A 19,226-nucleotide genomic window follows, 5' to 3' on the forward strand; every position below is an offset into this window, starting at 1 on the left:
GCCCTGGTGGTTGATGTAGGCAACCGCTGTCGCGTTGTCTGACTGGACTCGAATGTGCTTGGCCGCCAACAGGAGGTGAAAGGCTAAGAGAGCTAGAAGCACAGCTCTGATTTCCAGCACATTGATCGAGAGGGCTGATTCGGCCGAAGTCCAAGAGCCCTGCGCTCCGTGGTGGAGATATCCTGCTCCCCAGCCGGATAGACTGGCATCCGTGGTGAGGATCACCCAGGACGGAGCCAGGAAGGAGCGTCTCTGAAGAGAGAGGGGCCGAAGCCACCACAGAAAGGAGCCCTTGGTCTGTGGCGACAGAGCCACCAACCCGTGGAAGGAGTAAGTCCGCTAGTTCCAACAGCGGAAAATGTCCAGCTGCAGAGGACGCAGAAGGAACTGGGCAAGGGAACCGCTTGTATTGACGCCACCCAACACCTGCATTAGGTGCCTAATGGAACGACGGCGGGGCCTCAGCAAAGAGCGCACCGCCAGAGGAGGGACTGCTGTTTGACTAAGGGCAGCTTCACAAGTGCCGGCAGAGTCTCGAATTGCATCCCTGGGTACGTGAGCGGAGTCAGAGTGGACTTGGACAGAAAGACAAGTCACCTGAATTGGCTAGAGTGGCGAGAGTGAGCGAGGTACTCCGCTGACAGTCTGCACTGGATGAAGCCTTGACTAGAAGGCCGTCCAGGAAAACGGGATCACTGCCAACCCCAGGAGGTGCAGAACCGCAACCACTGCTGCCATGGCCTTGAGAATACTCGAGGGGTCGTGGCTAACCTCAAGGGAAGAGCCACGATTGGAAATGTTCCTCCCCGATTGCAAAACGTAGCCAACGCTGGTGTGAAACTGCAATTGGCATATGCAGATAGGCATCTCTGATGTCGATGGATGCCAGGAAATCTCCCTGGGTCATTGAGGCAATGACTGATCGCAGAGACTCCATGCGAAATGCCGCACCTGAACTGCTGGTTGAGAAGCTTGAGATCCAGGTCGGAAGGCACCGTCCCTTTCGGGGACTAGGAAGAGATTTGAGTAGAAATCTCAGAACCGTTCCCAGTCGGGAACCGGTAAAATTACTCCGTTGGCCTGCAAGGATGCCACGGCCTGCGAGAAGGCGGCGGCCTTGGAGCAGGGGGGAGTTGACAGAAAAAATCTGTTTGGCGGGCTGGAAGAGAATTCTATCCTGTAGCCGTGGGAGATGATATCCCGCACCCACTGATCGGAGACGTGTTGAAAACACACGTCGCCAAAGTGGGAGAGCCTGCCACCGACCAAGGACGTTGCTGGCGCGGCCAGATAGTCAAGAGGAGGCTGCCTTAGTGGCAGCAGCTCCTGCGGTCTTCCGAGGACGCGGCTTCGTGCGCCAGTTGGTCCACGGTCCTTGGCTGAGTTAGTGGACGAGGCAGAGGGCTTAGAGGACGACCAGTTAGAGGAACGAAAGGAACGAAACCTCGACTGGTTCCTGCCCTGGACAGGTTTCCTGGTTTGTGGCATGGAAGTACTCTTCCTGCCAGACGCTTTCTTAATAATTTCATCCAGTTATTCACCGAATAGTCTGGTCCCAGCAAAAGGGAGCCCAGAAAGGAACTTCTTTGAAGAAGCATCTGCCTCACTCTCGAAGCCATCTTCGTCCTCCTTCTTCTGAAGCCGCGGTGCATGACGCGTCTACGTCATACACACTTGCTGGTCCTGCGCAGGCGCACAACAATACTTTGATCTGCCCTGCTCAGGACCTGAATGCCGGCGAGTGTGGATGACGTCGGACCTGTCATGCACCGCGGCTTCAGAAGAAGGAGGACGAAGATGGCCAAAAGGGCGGCGCCAGCACCGGACAACGGAGACGCCTCCGTGACCCAATTGCACCTCAACGTGACCGTTAGGTAAGTATTATAAAGTGTTTTTAAGGTAGTCACAGCGGCCTGAGCTCTTATATACAGCATGTTAGAATGTTGTATATAAGAGCCCGGTGGTGGTGGCCGCAGCTTATAGCCAAAAAAAGTGGTGACAGGTTCCCTTTAAAGCAAGAAAACTGCAAAGTAAATGATGCATTTTTGATGCGTTTTGTAGCCAAGCCATTTTTTACCGCGACTGCGCTATCGTGCAGATTTCCCCTCCGGTTACCAGATAGGAACCCGATTGGGAGGACTCTATTTTCTGACATCCAAATGCATTTTGTTACTGATCACATGGACTTACAAAGGCTGAAAAAACATAAAAAAATTAAAAAAAAATATCAACACAGCTCTGAACATGGCGCATCACCTTTAATGAACTCCTCCTGAGTCCAGAAGGAGTCTGGTGGGATTTCCTCTTCTTCCATCTCTGCTTCATCCTGTGAACTTTCTAAAATGACCGAATCTTCCATATCTAAAGACATAGTCGCCTGTACAAAGAGAAATAATCAAAAAAGGAAATTATACATCCAAAATGGCAAAACAAAGACTCCTAGGGGCACTTTGCACACTACGACATCGCAAGCCGATGCTGCGATGCCGAGCGCGATAGTCCCCGCCCCCGTCGCAACTGCGATATCCTTGTGATAACTGCCATAGCGAACATTATCGCTACGGCAGCTTCACATAGACTCACCTGTCCTGCGACCGTCGCTCTGGCCGGCGACCCGCCTCCTTATTAAGGGGGCAAGTCGTATGGCGTCACTGCGACATCACACGGCAGGCGGCCAATAGGAGCGGAGGGGCGGAGATGAGCGGGATGTAAACATCCCGCCCACCTCCTTCCTTCCGCATATCCTACGGGAGCCGCGGTGACGCCGGTAGGAGATGTTCCTCGCTCCTGCGGCTTCACACACAGCGATGTGTGCTGCCGCAGGAGCGAGGAACAACATCGGACCGTCGCGTCAGCGTAATTATGGATTACGCCGACGCTACACCGATGATACAATTACGACGCTTTTGCGCTTGTTAATCGTATCATCGAGCCTTTACACACTACGATGTCGCATGCGATGCCGGAAGTGCGTCATTTTCAATTTGACCCCACCGACATCGCACCTGCGATATCGTAGTGTGCAAAGCCCGCCTTAGGCTACACATAAATCATGGCCATTGCACTTGTATTACTACGTATCACATTCATCATTTGCGGGTTTGTTTTTTTAAAGTCACGTTTCATTTTTTTGTCTTGTGGTATTTGTTGACGATTATTTTTTACTTCTACCTTATGACGCATCTGGTTCATGCATTTTGCACAACATAAAAACTCTTTTTTTTGTTTAACTTTTTTCTTTTGCTACTTTTTAGTGCTAAAATGCCACAAAATTTTGCGTGCAAATTTCAGGGAAAGGAGGCAAAATTGTAGAACATTTGCGCAAAACATTGCTCCCTAAGTTACTGTTTGGGTACGGTTCCACTAGCGTATAGCTTCCGATGCAAGAGTATCAGAAGCGATATGCTAATGACCCTCTGCTGCGAGTGTGATGTCATGTTGTGATCGTATGACAGCTGCGGAGAAGATTGAGCACTTTCTCCCCATCTCCTCCCTAGCCTGTCTCTGCATATATCACCCTGCACTCATATTACATGCGAGTGCAGAGCGATGTTTCACACGCTCCCATAGACTTGTATGGGGGTGCGAGAGCCGAGACTCGCTGCAAAACACAGCATGCTGCAACTCATTCCGCATGCCGCTTTGGTATGAGAAATCAATCGTAGATGGACACTGCCCCATAATTTTGCACTGGTGCGAGTGCAAGCTGATGTTTTATCGGATGGCACTCATCTGTACAAAACGCAACTGGAACCGAACCCTTTGGCTGAGTGCACCACTCCACAACTTCCTGTTTGGCAGAGGGCACTGCTCCCTGAATTCCTGTTTTGCAGAGGGCACCAGTCCCTGACTTCCTGTTTGGTGGAGGGCACCACTCCCTGACTTGTTTGGCAGAAGGTACTGTTCTTTGACTTTAGGTTTCGCAGAGAGCACCGCTCCCCGACTTCCTGTTTGGCAGGGGGCACCGCTTCCCAACTTCCTGTTTGGCAGAGGGCACCGCACCCCCACTTCCTATTTGACAGAGGGCTCCATCTCCACTTCCTATTTGGCGGAGGGCACCACTCTCCGACTTCCTACTTGGCAGAGGGTACCGCACCCCGACTACCTATTTGGCAGAGGGCTCTGTCTCCACTTCCTATTTGGCAGTGGGCACCGCTCCCCGACTTCCTGGTTGGCAGAGGGCACCACTCCCCGACTTCCTGTTTGTCGGAGGGCACCGCTCCCTGATTTCCTATTTGGCGGAGGGCACCACTCCCCGACTTCCTATTTGGCGGAGGGCACCGCTCCCTGATTTCCTATATGGCGGAGGGCACCACTCCCCGACTTTCTATTTGGAGGAGGGCACCACTCCCCAACTTTCTATTTGGCGGAGGACACCACTTCCCGACTTCCTATTTGGCGGACGACACCACTCTCTGACTTCCTATTTGGCGGAGGGCACCGTTCCCCGACTTTCTACTTGCGGAGGGCACCACTCCCCGACTTCCTATTTGGCGGAGGGCACCTCTCTCCGGCTTCCTATTTGCCGGAGGGCAGCGCTCCTTAACTTCCTATTTTTCGGAGGGTACCGCTCCCCGACTTCCTATTTGCCAGAGGGCAGTGCGCTCCTGAAGACTGACAGTTTGGACCACATGCATGACAGTTCGGACGCTGGTCCACACTGTGCACTCTCTGGTTTGATGGGAGAGGTGCAAGGACACTGAAGCCGACCAGACCCAGGGATCTGACCTCCCTCAGAGCAGCTCTTACAAGTGCCCAATCCTTGCCGAGAAAAACGACTACTGCTGAAAGACGGCAGAGGTGGCCGGTAACCTAGGCAACGAGTCGTACATAATATAATTAAAAAATCATTGTTATTACAAGAAAAAAAATGTATTTGTGATTGAATGTGGGGCGTCTTCTGCAGCCGGTGGGGACTCGATGTGGGGATCCGCGCTGCTCCACCGACTTTCTGGATTATTAGATGCTGGATTAAAGGAATTTCACTGCATTCCACCATAAGAATGTATCCACCAGCATAAAACAAAGCACCAATGATTTACCAGCCCTTACCAAATCTGCAAATGCAACTTTCTGTCATCTCTACAGTAGTGATGAGCGAGTACTAAAAAGCTCGGGTGCTCGAGGCTCGGGCCGAGCATCCCAAGATACTCGTGTACTCGGCCCGAGCACCGAGCCCAATGTTATCCTATGGGAGACCCGAGTATTTTTGTGAAATGACCACCGGCAGCATGTAGAAACTAGTGTTGAGCGAGTATGCTTGTCACTACTCGGTACTCGCACGAGTATCACTGTACTCGGGCTACTCGGCGGGTACCGAGTAATTTCGCGATACTCGTGCTGTACTCGTGGTCTTCATGTTGGCGCTCTTTTTAGAGCCAGCCCTTATGCAGGGATTGGCTGGCAGACCACTGCAATGCCACAGCCCTGTTACTTGTGGAATTGCAGTGATTGGCCGGCCCTCACAGAATGACCGTGCCTTTAGCCCGACACTTCCCCGCTCGGCTACGGCCCCTCCCGCACTCCACTCCGCGTGTATATATATATGCACGCTTACACACACACGCACGTTTTTTTTTTTAATTTACAGTTTTATGGTTTCTACATGCTGCCGGGGGTCATTTCACAAAAATACTCGGGTCTCCCATAGGATAACATTGGGCTCGGTGCTCGGGCCGAGTACACGAGTATCTTGGGATGCTCGGCCCGAGCCTCGAGCACCCGAGCTTTTTAGTACTCGCTCATCACTAGTAGAAACCATAAAACTGTAAATTAAAAAAAAAAACGTGCGTGTGTGTGTAAGCGTGCATATATATATACACGCGGAGTGGAGTGCGGGAGGGGCCGTAGCCGAGAGGGGAAGTGTCGGGCTAAAGGCACGGTCATTCTGTGAGGGCCGGCCAATCACTGCAATTCCACAAGTAACAGGGCTGTGGCATTGCGGTCTGCCAGCCAATCCCTGCATGAGGGCTGGCTCTCAAAAGAGCGCCAACATGAAGACCACGAGTACAGCACGAGTATCGCGAAATTACTCGGTACCCGCCGAGTAGCCCGAGTACAGTGATACTCGTGCGAGTACCGAGTAGTGACAAGCATGCTCGCTCATCACTACTCTACAGGTTATTTTACTGGATGTACTGGGAATGAAAGGGTTATCCGACATGTTAGCACACTAATTAATCATGCACTGCAGCAATATGGACGCCCCACATATAACCCGGCAGGAAAAAGGCTCCTGTGGTAAAGACTCCTGCAAATACGAAGCTGTGAAAAGTTTTACCTGATAAAAGTTTGTGTTTCTTGCAAACTTCCGCCGGCCCCTGCTTCCCCGGGGAGGAAGGACGCGTCACCATGGCGACGGGAGCAACCATCGAGCGCAGGGGGAGAAAATGGTATCATCCGGCGTGAATAAAGCCGTCTGCGCTATTATTCGGCACACTTTGCGTAGTGTTGTCTGATATCATTCTTGTTCCATATCATTTTATATGAATATGATTAAAAGGAACAGTGTTTATATCCAGGGAGGAGAATGGTACAGTCCAATGTCAGGCGGAGGAGATGCAGTTACCTCAGGGTGTCAGCAGTGTGTTGTGTGAGGGGAATGGAGGAGGCTGCTCGGATAGAATCATCTGTGATAAATGATATATTTAGAAAAAGGAATACATTATAATAAAAGAAGAATATAAGTAGCACAACTGACATGTCATAAGTGTATATTTATGGTGGTTTCACACACACGCGTCAAATTTCGCATAGTTACAGTTTATTGCACTAAGTACCCAAGCCAAATCAATGTTTAAGGCAATTTTTTTGACACAATTTTTTAATATGCACTCAAACTACAAGAAGAAAGGTCCCTGGTTTTTCCCGCATATTTTTTTTACACAATTTTGTAATACGCCCGCCAAAGTACAAGAAAAAAGGTCCCTGGTATTTCCCTCAAATGTTTTACACATTTTGTTAATACGCACGCCAAAATTACGAGACAAAAAAAAGGTTCTTGGTATTTCCCTCACGATTTTTACACAATTTGTTACACAATTTTTGTAATACGTACATCAAAATTACAAGAAAAAAAAGGTCACTGGTAGTTCCCTCACAATTTTTACACTTTTTTTACACAATTTTGTAATACGCACACCAAAACGAAGAGAAAAGAGATCCCTGGTATTTCCCTCACAATTTTTACGCAATTTTTGACACCATTTTGAAATACGCACATCAAAATTGCAAAAAAAAAGGTCCCTGGTATTTCCTTCACAATTTTTGCAAATGTTTTTAAACAATTATGTAATACGCACGCCAAAATTACAAGAAAAATGGTCCCTGGTATTTCCCTCACAATTTTGACACAATTTTTGACACCATTTTGAAATATGCACATCAAAATTGCAAAAAAAAGGTCCCTGGTATTTCCCTCACAATTTTTACACATTTTTTTACACAATTTTGTAATACGCACACCAAAATTACAAGAAAAATGGTCCCTGGTATTTCCCTCACAATTTTGACAAATGTTTTTTACACAATTTTGTAATACGCACCCCAAAATTAAGAGAAAAAAGATCCCTGGTATTTCCCTCACAATTTTTACAAATGTTTTTAAGCAATTATGTAATACACATGCCAAAATTACAAGAAAAATGGTCCCTGGTATTTCCCTCACAATTTTGACACAATTTTTGACACCATTTTGAAATATGCACATCAAAATTGCAAAAAAAAGGTCCCTGGTATTTCCCTCACAATTTTTACACATTTTTTTACACAATTTTGTAATACGCACACCAAAATTACAAGAAAAATGGTCCCTGGTATTTCCCTCACAATTTTGACAAATGTTTTTTACACAATTTTGTAATACGCACCCCAAAATTAAGAGAAAAAAGATCCCTGGTATTTCCCTCACAATTTTTACGCAATTTTTGACACCATTTTGAAATACGCACATCAAAATTGCAAAAAAAAAGGTCCCTGGTATTTCCTTCACAATTTTTGCAAATGTTTTTAAACAATTATGTAATACGCACGCCAAAATTACAAGAAAAATGGTCCCTGGTATTTCCCTCACAATTTTGACACAATTTTTGACACCATTTTGAAATATGCACATCAAAATTGCAAAAAAAAGGTCCCTGGTATTTCCCTCACAATTTTTACACATTTTTTTACACAATTTTGTAATACGCACACCAAAATTACAAGAAAAATGGTCCCTTGGTATTTCCCTCACAATTTTGACAAATGTTTTTTACACAATTTTGTAATACGCACCCCAAAATTAAGAGAAAAAAGATCCCTGGTATTTCCCTCACAATTTTTACAAATGTTTTTAAGCAATTATGTAATACACACGCCAAAATTACAAGAAAAATGGTCCCTGGTATTTCCCTCACAATTTTGACACAATTTTTGACACCATTTTGAAATACGCACATCAAAATTGCAAAAAAAAGGTCCCTGGTATTTCCCTCACAATTTTTACACATTTTTTTACACAATTTTGTAATACGCACACCAAAATTAAGAGAAAAAAGATCCCTGGTATTTCCCTCACAATTTTTACAAATGTTTTTAAACAATTATGTAATACGCACGCCAAAATTACAAGAGAAATGGTCCCTGATATTTCCCTCACAATTTTGACACAATTTTTGACACAATTTTGAAATACGCACATCAAAATTGCAAAAAAAAGGTCCCTGGTATTTCCCTCACAATTTTTACACATTTTTTTTACACAATTTTGTAATACGCACACAAAAATTAAGAGAAAAAAGATCCCTGGTATTTCCCTCCCATTTCTTACACAATTTTGTAATAAGCTCTTCAAAATTACAAGAAAATAGGTCACTGGTATTTTCCTCACAATTTTTACACAATTGTTGACACAATTTTGTAATACACACTCCAAAATTATGACAAAAAAAGCCCTTGGTATATCCCTCACAATTTTTTAGACAATTTTTAATACACATGCCAAAATTACGAGAAAGAAGGTCTCTGGTATTTCCCTCTGAGTTTTTACAAAAATTTTTAATATGCACGCTGAAATATGGGCGGCACGGTGGCTCAGTGGTTAGCACTGCAGTCTTGCAGTGCTGGGGTCCTCAGTTCAAATCCCACCAAGGACAACATCTGCAAGGAGTTTGTATGTTCTCCCCGTGCTTGTGTGGGTTTCCTCCCACACTCCAAAGACATACAAATAGGGAATATAGATTGTGAGCCCCAATGGGGACAGCGTTCCTGATGTATGTGAAGCGCTGCGGAATATGTTAGCGCCATATAAAACATAAAGATTTTTTTTTTATTTTACAAGAAAACAGGTCCCTGGTATTTACTTCATAATTTTTGCACAATTTTTTAATCCGCATGCCACAATTACAAGAAAAAAGGTCCCTGTTATTTACCTCACAATTTTAACAATTTTAACAATTTTGTAATACACACTCCAAAGTTACGAGAAAATAAGGTCCCTGGTATTGCCCTCACAATTTTTACACAATTTTGTAATACGTAAGTCAAAATTTTGAGAAAAAAAAGTCCCTAGTATTTCGCTGACACCCCTTCCTGAAAAAAGGTGTTTTTTGTTGGGGTTTTTTGTTTTTGTTTTTTTTTACTTGTTTCCTGATGTTATTTCTACATTATTCACCACCTTTGGGTTTTCATCCATTTTGTGACGTCTTTTTTTCTTTTTTGGTTGTTTTTTTTTTATTTTAACTCTATTCAACAATGAAGAAACCCTGTTAGCATTTTTTCAAGCAAAAACGCTCAAAAAGACGTCTTGTGAAGCTACTCATTGACTTATATTGTAAAATATAGAACGTCTTCAGTGCCGAAAAAGGCACCTGAAGAATGGTCAGGTCACTTGTTTTATCACTCCTTCAACTCTGGCAATTTTCTGCTTTTCATTTTTTTCCTGCCCTTCTTCCACGAGCCATAACTTTTTTCTTATTCCGTCAGTATAACCATATAAGAGCTTGTTTGTTTGCAGGACGAGTTGTACTATTGAATGACACCATTCATTCTGCCTGGAAAACAGGAAAAAAATTCCAAGTGCAGTGAAACTGTAAAAAAAAATGGTATTCCACAATTGTTTTGGGGAATATCATTGGGGCTTTTTTATGTACCATGTTCACTATATGGTAAAACTGACCTGGCAGTATGATCTCCCAGGTCAGTGCGCGTTCATAGATACTAAACATGTATAGGTTTATTTTTTATTTAAGCGGTGAAAAATAAATTCTGAAATTTGTCAAAAGAATTTTGTCGCCATTTTCCGAGACCCGTAGCGTTGTCATTCTTCGGGATCTGGGGCTGTGTTAAATCTTATTTTATGCTTCCTGAGCTGACATTTTTAGTTATACCATTTTTGGGTAGATATAATGTTTCGATTGCCTGTTATTGCATTTTATTAAAATGCTAACGCAACCAAAAAATTGTAATTCTGGCATTTTTATTTTTTTTCTCACCATGCTGTGTACCAATCAGATTAATTTATTTTTTTTCTTTTGACAGACTGAGTATGTCTGAACACACAGATACCAAATATGTGTTTGTTTGTTTTTAATTGTTTTATTTTCAATGTTGCAAAAGGGGAATGATTTGAATGTTTGTGGGTTTTTTTATTTTTTTCATATTTTTTAAGACTTTTTTTTACATTTTTTATTGTTTTTACTAGTCTGCTAAGCAGACTTGAAGCTGATATACTCCGATGGCTTGTGCTGTACAGAGCAGGGCAACAGTATTAGGGATGATCCAATACCTCAAATATTCGGCTACGCCCATATGCGACGAATAGGTCGCCACTATTCGACTATTTGTGAATATTCGATGCGCAATGTAAGTCTATGGGAATATTTGCCGAATAGCAACTATTCGGACTTCCCATAGACTAAAGGCTACTTTACACACTGCGATATCGGTCCCGATATCGCTAGCGTGGGTACCCGCCCCCATCTGTTGTGCGACACGGGCAAATCGCTGCCCGTGCCGCACAACATCGTGCAGACCCGTCACACATACTTACCTGCCCGGCGACGTCGCTGTGACCGGCGAACCGCCTCCTGTCTAAGGGGTCGGTCCGTGCGGCGTCACAGCGACGTCACTGAGCGGCCGCCCAATAGAAGCAGAGGGGCGGAGATGAGTGGCCGGAACATCCCGCCCACCTCCTTCCTTCCTCATAGCGGCCGGGAGGCAGGTAAGGGGAGCTTCCTCGTTCCTGCGGCGTCACACATAGCGATGTGTGCTGCCGCAGGAGCGACGAACTACATCGTTACTGCTGCAGTAACGATAATCGAGAATGGACCCCTATGTCACCGATGAGCGATTTTGCACGTTTTTGCAACGATGCAAAATCGCTCATCGGTGTCACACGCAGCAACATCGCTAATGCGGCCGGATGTGCGTCACAAATTCCGTGACCCCAACGACTCCGCTAGCGATGTCGCAGCGTGTAAAGCCCCCTTTACATTGCGGCGAGCTATTTGTCGAATATTCGTGAAGCCGAATATTGCTGAATATTTGTGATATTCGATCATCCCTAATCAGTATCAGCTTCAGTACGGCTCTGTACAGCAGAAATGCTGATCTTCTGTGAATGCCCGTGCTTAGCCAGCGTTGAAAGGAACTACATCATGACAGTGACAGGGGTCATCATATGACCCCCCGCTGTTATTGTGGCGCCCCTGAGGCTTCCGTCGCCACAGGTCATTGCACCCCACCAGCGGTGTGATGCCCCATTCTGGGAGAGGAAGAGAGTGAACTCCGGTCCCCGGGTAAATCCACACTACACCCATTGTTAGGCACATACTAGGACCAGGGAAAGTGGCAGGCAACCCTCCCATGCTGCATGCTGGGAGGGGCCGTAAGACCCATCCCTGCTCCTATAGGTTACAGCTCAGCAACTGGGAGGTGGGAGGAGCCACAAGAGTGCAGACACAGAGAGGAAGGTCTAGTGAAGTCAGTCTACCTCAGGGAGAGCAAGGGTAAAGAACCAGCATGTAGTTGGAGAACAAGAACGAGAGAAAGGAGGGAGGAGGAGGCAGGCAAGGAGGAGAAAGAAAGGAAAGAAAGAAAGAAGGAAAGAAAGCTCCAAGTCAGACAGGAGCAGAGAAACTGAAGGAGACGCTTCCTGGTGAAGATCCTGGGACCCAGAGGTCCAGGTGACACCACGTAGGAGACAGAAGGAGTCGCAGGGCCGCGGGTAGTCCTGGAAGTATCACGAGCAGGCCTAGAGGTACCAAGGAGAGAGGGCCCTAGAAGTGCCACGGGTAGTTGTAGGCTGCGGTGGCCTGTTCCACAGTGACATCGGTGGAGGGACTAAGCTGCGACAGGGGACGGTCCCTAGAGACTGGAGGAGTGCAAAAACATCTCCAAACGGTAAAAACCGAGGCCCAGGGACGTTGTAAGCTCCCAGGGCCAGAACCCATAGCAGACTTCCAGAAAAGGGGTAATCAGCCGACAGGTGACCCCCCAGCCTGGAGGCTGTAGTGGAGGCCAAGCCAGGTCCATCCTAACAAAGGCAAGGCTAAGGAAGACAGCAGAAGAAAGAGACACTAAGAGAAGGGCACCGGCTTTTACTCTCTGAATCACCCAGAAACGGCGGAGGTCCCTGACAGTGGCCCCAGCAGTCCAAGGGTCCCTACAGCCGTGACAAGAAGTGTGAGTAAAGAACTTGAACTGCACCCTTGAAGTGGTCTCTGTTATTTCGGCTGCATAGACACTCACAAGCACCAACTGTGCCCCGGGCATTGCTCCACCTGTGGGGAGCAGTACCACCATTGCTGCCATCACATCATCCCGGTGGCCTCACACAGCAGCGGCGGCTTAATAGCCGCATACCACAGGTGGCGTCACGAACACAACCATTAACAAGCAAGCCACATATACAACTGACACCCACCAGGGCCACGGAGCCGGGCCCAGCCACCACTGACTACCACCGGACTAGTCCGGCCCGGCACCGGGTGTCCCATAGCCCTGGGGTGGGCGAGTCATTATGACAATCCATCAACATAGACAGAGAAGGGCCCCTGTGCAAAAATAATAAATGGGACCTTTGCCAAAAACTCATAAAAATGCAAAATTGCACCTGCTTTGGAGGTAGACATGGGCCCCTTAGCTCTTGGGCCCCTGGCTGGGGTACAAGTCCTGAGATCCTTACTCAGGGGCATAACTACAATAAGTGCAGGGGTTGCAATTGCACCTGGATCCTCGAGTCTAGGGGGCCCCAAAAGTCCTTCTGGCTTATATGAAAAGACCAGTGATATTCCCTTTTGGAGCTTTTGCATTGGGGTCCATGAGCTTCAAGTTACGCCACTGCCTCCACCGATCACTCACACAACACATCTCAGGAGACCAGAGCGCAGACAGGACCAATAGTCAGCAAAAAAACGAAGAAAAGATTTGTCACGGATCAAAATCACCCAAACAACTTTATGGTCTCCTAAAAAGTCACAGACAGCACACATTGCCACCCATATACTTTCTATTATCATTTTATTGGGTAGGAGAAACTTGGAGATTTTTCTTGGGTTTGTTTTTGTTTTTTTTGTTTTTTTTTTATTTAATACAAATTTTATTTCCTAGGTTTTACATACGAGAAAATCACTAATGATATCTTTTTTTCACTATTGCATATAATTATGTATCCTGTCTATATTTAATTTCTCTGTTTTAATTGCAAAATTGCATTTAATACTGCTCTGATTATTTTACATCTCGAGTGTCAGGTTTATTTGTTCTTTTATGCATAAACACTAACATGTAATTTTCCTTGCCGTGTCACATCATGGTGATAATTACGATTGCTCATTAGGTGCCAGACAAAAATGAGTGCTATAGAGAAAAGATATCACAAGGGCTGGACAGTTCTGCAATCTGCTCCATGTGGCTTGTATGCATCTTTGGGCACCGCTCTCTGGCGCCCAGTGATCTGCACTGGCATTCAGCACAGCACATGCCTCTTATAACAGCATGGCTGCAGTATTTTTATTGTGAGGGAATACAGCTCTAGTCTGTGAGCATCCACCAAGCTCTATAGACATGGGATATATCCTCTGGACCTTACTATGTTCTGTACCATATACCCTACCGGCGATGAGCCAAAGGTATCGTGTAATTCTTATTCTCTTTCTAAAATCTTCTGAGTGCAGATATATTAGTTTTATATGTAGAATAATATTCTATACTATGGTATGTTGCTTGTTTTTCCAAGGGTACTAAAATTAGGTTTCTGAATATGGTAAATGATACTGCATGTAGCAGACAGAGCTAAACCGGTCATTTACCTTTGCATTGTAATTGTATTGTGATCAGCTCCTCAATTGAGATAGTGCAGTAGATTTTCAAGCGGCTGAGCTCACATGTCCAGTAATCATCCGTTGGCAAAAAAAATCTGCAAACACAACTTTTTTGTCATTTTTGAAAAAAATTGATTTTTGCAGAATCCGTTTTTTCTTATATTGGAGTCTATGGAAAACAGATCCATTAACTGATTGCTGTTTATCTTCCATTTGAAACTGAACCGGTAAGAAAAGAGTGTATCCTTTACAAATGCAAGAAAAACGGATGACAAAACAGCAATCAGTTAATGGATCCGTTTTCCATAGACTCCCATGTTTAAAAAAAAAACAAAAAACGGATCCTACTAAAATCAATTATTTTTTTTTTTAAATGGACAAAAAAGTTGTGTTTGGACAATTTTTTTGCTGGAACCTTTCTAGCTGATGATTACTGGATATGTGAACTCATCCTAAGCTGGTTGGGTACCAGGATTGTGCAAGCAAGACACTTTGCCTCGGAGAAGATTTTGACATACTGTGCTAGTGGGGCATCAAAAGAAATATTTTCCCCAGAGCATGAAACGCCAAGCTAATTATTGTATAATGTTGTTCCGCTTCTGCTACATCTGTACATCTTCATAGTTTTTCCAGGTCCTCACCAATTGTCCTTAGCAACATTACAGACTCCATAAATGGCAAGAAAATATATTATAACATGAATGAAAACATTTATTGATTTTAAGGCAGATGCAAGATGGAATATTTGTCGGCAACACAGGTTGCATGGCCAAAATATTCTATGCAACTACTACATTGCAGTATATGAGTAAAACAAGAAGACATACCCTTGATTGTAATGCAATCTGCTTCATCACATTCATATGTTCCACTTGTCTGGCTCACAGGTAATATTAGACAAAAAGAAAGGAGAGGAAGGGGCAATTATCTTATGCCTGATCCACAATGGATTTTGTCCATGTCTGGATTTTAGTCCTGTAAATTGCCCATTTCTGTCCTTTCTTTTTGTCTTTATCACAGTATACTGCCGGCGCTGAATCCTTGCAGCTCTGGGGTCCTGGGTTCAAATCCCCCTGAGGACAACATCTGCAAGGAGTTTGTATATTCTCCCCGTGTTTGCGTGGGTTTCGTCCCACACTCCAATCACATACTGATAAGAAATTTAGATTCTGAGCCCCAAAATGGACCGTGATGATGGTGCCTGTAAAGTGCTGCTGATATTAATGGCGCTATATAAACGAGTAAACTAAATAGATAATACAGCAGAATGGGATATCATTCTAACCACTAGGGCAATACCACTGCAACAAGCAATCTAAACAGTAAAGTTTACCCTTCTGAAGTGCGCCAAATTGGAAGAGGGAGGCTCATAGGCCATGCAATGCTCCCTTGGAAATTTTAAAAAGCAAATAGCCTAGTCAGAAGGGAAGAGGACAGGAACATTAGTGACACCTAAAAGTCAATATTAACCCACATAACTTTGGATAAGAAGCAAAATGAAAAACATAAATTGCAGACATGTGTTTTGGGGTGTTTGCCCATCATCAGGGCAAAGCATAAGTACAGATTTGCAGGGTGATAGGCATATTGACCCACATAACCTTGAGTAACAAGCAAAATAAAAAAACTTATATTACAGAGATGTGTTTAGTGGTGTTTGCCTGTCATCAGGGCAAAGCATAAGTACAGGTTTGCAGGGTGATAAGTATATTGACCCACATAACCTTGGGTAACAAGCAAAATAAAAAAACTTATATTACAGAGATGTGTTTAGGGGTGTTTGCCTGTCATCAGGGCAAAGCATAAGTACAGGTTTGGCTGGGTGATAGGTATATTGACACACATAACCTTTGATAACAATCAAAACAAAAAACCTTAAATTGCAGAGATTAGCTTGGGGGTGTTTGCCCATCATGAGGGTAAAGCATAAGTACAAGTTTGGCTCTGTGATAGACATATTGACCCACATAACCTTGGATAAAAATCAAAACGAAAAACTTTAAATTACAGAGATTTGTTTGGGGGTGTTTGCCCGTCATCAGGGCAAAGCATAAGTACAGGTTTGGCTGGGTGATATGACAGGGGTCTATGGGATAACGTTTCTTCTTATGGAGAGCACCACGATGGCATAGGGAGACTCCTAAATTATGCAGTGTTACCCTGTGAATTAAAAAATGCAAAAGGATCTATTTGGATTCTTAAATTCCTAGGAGTGCATTGCGTAGTCTATGAGTCTCCATAAGTCAGCTCGATGCTCTCCACAAAGAGAATAATAACTTTTGGGATCGCTACCTCCAATAGGTGTCACTAGAGTTCCTGTCTTTTTCTCTGAAGAGGCTATTTGAGAGAAGCAATTTGCAAAATTTCCAACTTGTTCAACTTTTTGCAACCTGCTTGTAGTACCCTTCGTGTCACAATGCTGTGATATAAACTGCCCATAGTGATCTTTGGCTGCGCGACCTGCAAGTCCCAACATTACTGATACAATACTAATATACTAATGGTTTATGAAACCCCCGATCCCACCTCTACGTATTCATTAGCAGAATGTCTTAGCCATGTTTTCTTTCTTGTATTGATTGAGGCTTGTTATATCATGACATCGTGCATTTAGTACTTGACAGGTTGTGCAAAATCTTTTACTAGTTAGATTAGTGATCTCATTTAAAGCTGTTATCTCACCACAGACATATGGGAGACATATGGCAAGCATCCACATTTGCTAAGGAAAGACATATGGACTTATCCTCATGAGATAATCCGTTTAAACCGTTAAGGACCTCAGAACCGATCAATTTAAAAAAAAAATTAAAATTCAGTGACTCGGGTCCAAGGACAAAAACTTCCTTTTCTTTCAACAAAGCTAATTGATGTTTCATTGTTTTTTTTTTTATTTGTTTCCATTATTTTAGAAAACACTTTAACAATTGATTACCAGACTTTTTTTTAGATTTCCCCCAACATAGTTTGTCTCAGATGAGTTTTACTAGTATTAGTTAATACTCTTAGCATAGTGCTCCTGAATGCCTATCATCCAGTCTTAATCTGTTAGTTTTGTAAAATGGGAATAGGAAACATAAATATGTTTACAAATTATCCAAGATGTGGCACACTTTGTACAATACAGTTTGTTTCCTATTTAAACCTTACTTACGAGTGCATCCACCAGAGGCGGGCATATCATTGGTGCAGCCACACAGGGACCCAAATGTTGGGGGACGGACCATTTTTACATCATTTTGATGAGCTCTTGGGCTGCAAAGGGCCCATGTACTGTTCTTCACATGGGCCCTTTTCTGTCTGTGTCCATCAGTGACACCCACCCTAGTGCCATCAAAGAGTTCAACCACAGCCTTAAAGGTGTTCTTCTGAATTACAAAATCCATGACCTATCAGGCCCTTGGCAATGCATAGAATTGCTACATTGGGGGCGTGTCCTGACATGGAAGCGTGAGGACGCTGGATCCCAGAGCTCCTGCGCCCACAGCCTAATTCTATTATATTCTGCAGCCCACACTTACCCAGGATGGCCCCCAAGAAGAAACCGGGGGTAGCGCCCGCTTCTGCCTCCCCGGTGACGAGTCAGAGACCCCAGGGGAGCCTCACAAGGTTCCTGACGGCGCCGGGCTCTGAACCTCCGCAGGCGGTCCGGAGCAAGATGGCGCCGGCGGGCGCGTGGCGTCCTCCAGCGGGGGATTCCCCAGGAGCCGCTCGGCGTTCTCCCACAGCCGGTGCAGCAGTGCAGGGGATCAGCGGTGCAGAGAATCGGAGGACAGAGGCGGCGGTGGCACTGGACGGAGCGGGCCCAGGTACAGAGGACTGGAGGAGGGGGGAGGCTGCTCAGCCTGCCTCGCAGCACGCTGCTGTGGATAGTGAGGGGGCCCTGAGGGGATCACCAGACCCGGGGATACCAGCCATGCTCTGCACACAGGGGACCCCCCCGCTCACGGGGCACACGGAACCTCAGGCTACACTAAACAACATGCATGCTGGCCCCCCACAGGGGGACATACAAGCCCTGAGAGAGCTTATTTTGGCCCTCCCCAGCAAGAAAGATTTGGAGGACGTTGTAGCTAGAATTGAATCCTCCCAGCAGATGGCGCTGTCTGCCTTGAGGGAGGAAATGGTGGTACTGGAGGACAGAATTGAGGCCACAGAGCAGGCTCAGGAGTCCCTGGAGAGCAGAATGGAGAGGATTGAGAGAGACTGTGAGTCATCCAATGCCCGCATCAGAGACCTTGCCCTGCTCTTGGATGATCAAGAGAACAGGGGCAGAAGAAATAATATCAGGCTAAAGGGTATACCGGAGGACTGGCCCCAGGAACTCCTGCGTACTAAAGTCTTAAACATCTTCAACCGGGTCACTGATCGCCCCTTGGAGGCTACCTACCTCTTTGACAGAATTCACAGAGTCGCAAGGTCGGGCCCTAGATCAGTCCCCTCCTCTAGAGATGTACTATGTCGTTTGCACTATTATGGAGACAGAGAAAGGATCCTACAGGGAGCTTGGTCATATGGACCGGTGGAGATGGATGGGGCCATGGTGAAGTTATTTCCTGATGTCTCCAGCCGCACACTATATATGAGACGCCTGCTTCATCCTCTCCTGCTTGGCATCAAAGAAGCAAACGCCTCATATAGATGGGGCCATCCCTTCCATTTGATAGTACGCAAGGGGCACTCCGTGTTTTTGCTGAGGAGGCACTCAGAGCTTCCTAATCTTTTTGCCTTCCTGGGAATACCAGACTGCTCAATTCCGGACTGGTTGGAGTGGGAACCCCAGGCACCCCCGGGGTTGCGGAGGAGGAAGGGAGGCAACCGCTCTGCTCAAAGCGGTGTCCCTTGAGGGACTTGGCATGTACCGGATGCTGCTGGGAGGAAGGAGTGGTCCAAGATGTGAGACGGAGGTGCTTTCGACGGGAG

General features: G+C 45.5%; 2 protein-coding genes across 5 annotated transcripts in view; one reads left to right on the forward strand and one right to left on the reverse strand.

Moving 5' to 3' along the window:
• CFAP74 (cilia and flagella associated protein 74) overlaps nucleotides 1–6,345 on the reverse strand; it is a 365,782-nt gene extending 359,437 nt beyond the window's left edge. For both annotated transcript variants that reach the window (XM_075327962.1, XM_075327961.1), the window contains exons 1-2: nucleotides 6,281–6,345; nucleotides 2,257–2,377 (exon numbers count right to left, since the gene is read on the reverse strand). In XM_075327962.1, the coding sequence (XP_075184077.1) occupies nucleotides 2,257–2,371 (115 nt within the window). In that variant the 5' untranslated portion in view covers nucleotides 2,372–2,377; nucleotides 6,281–6,345. The remainder of the gene's footprint in view (nucleotides 1–2,256; nucleotides 2,378–6,280) is intronic.
• Nucleotides 6,346–12,029: 5,684 nt separating this feature from the next.
• The window catches only part of GABRD (gamma-aminobutyric acid type A receptor subunit delta), a 56,303-nt gene continuing 49,106 nt past the window's right edge, over nucleotides 12,030–19,226 (forward strand). The window contains exon 1 of one of the 3 annotated variants that reach the window (XM_075328828.1): nucleotides 12,030–12,663. Coding sequence is in view for 2 of the 3 variants with exons in the window: in XM_075328827.1 (XP_075184942.1) it covers nucleotides 14,047–14,111 (65 nt within the window). In the remaining variant the exon portion in view is untranslated. Of the gene's footprint in view, nucleotides 12,664–13,865; nucleotides 14,112–19,226 lie in introns of those variants that run through there. The other 2 variants (XM_075328827.1, XM_075328826.1) reach the window with 2 other exon arrangements.

The sequence above is a fragment of the Anomaloglossus baeobatrachus genome, chromosome 11 (assembly GCF_048569485.1).
Source record: "Anomaloglossus baeobatrachus isolate aAnoBae1 chromosome 11, aAnoBae1.hap1, whole genome shotgun sequence".
In the NCBI taxonomy this organism is placed as follows: domain Eukaryota; kingdom Metazoa; phylum Chordata; class Amphibia; order Anura; family Aromobatidae; genus Anomaloglossus; species Anomaloglossus baeobatrachus.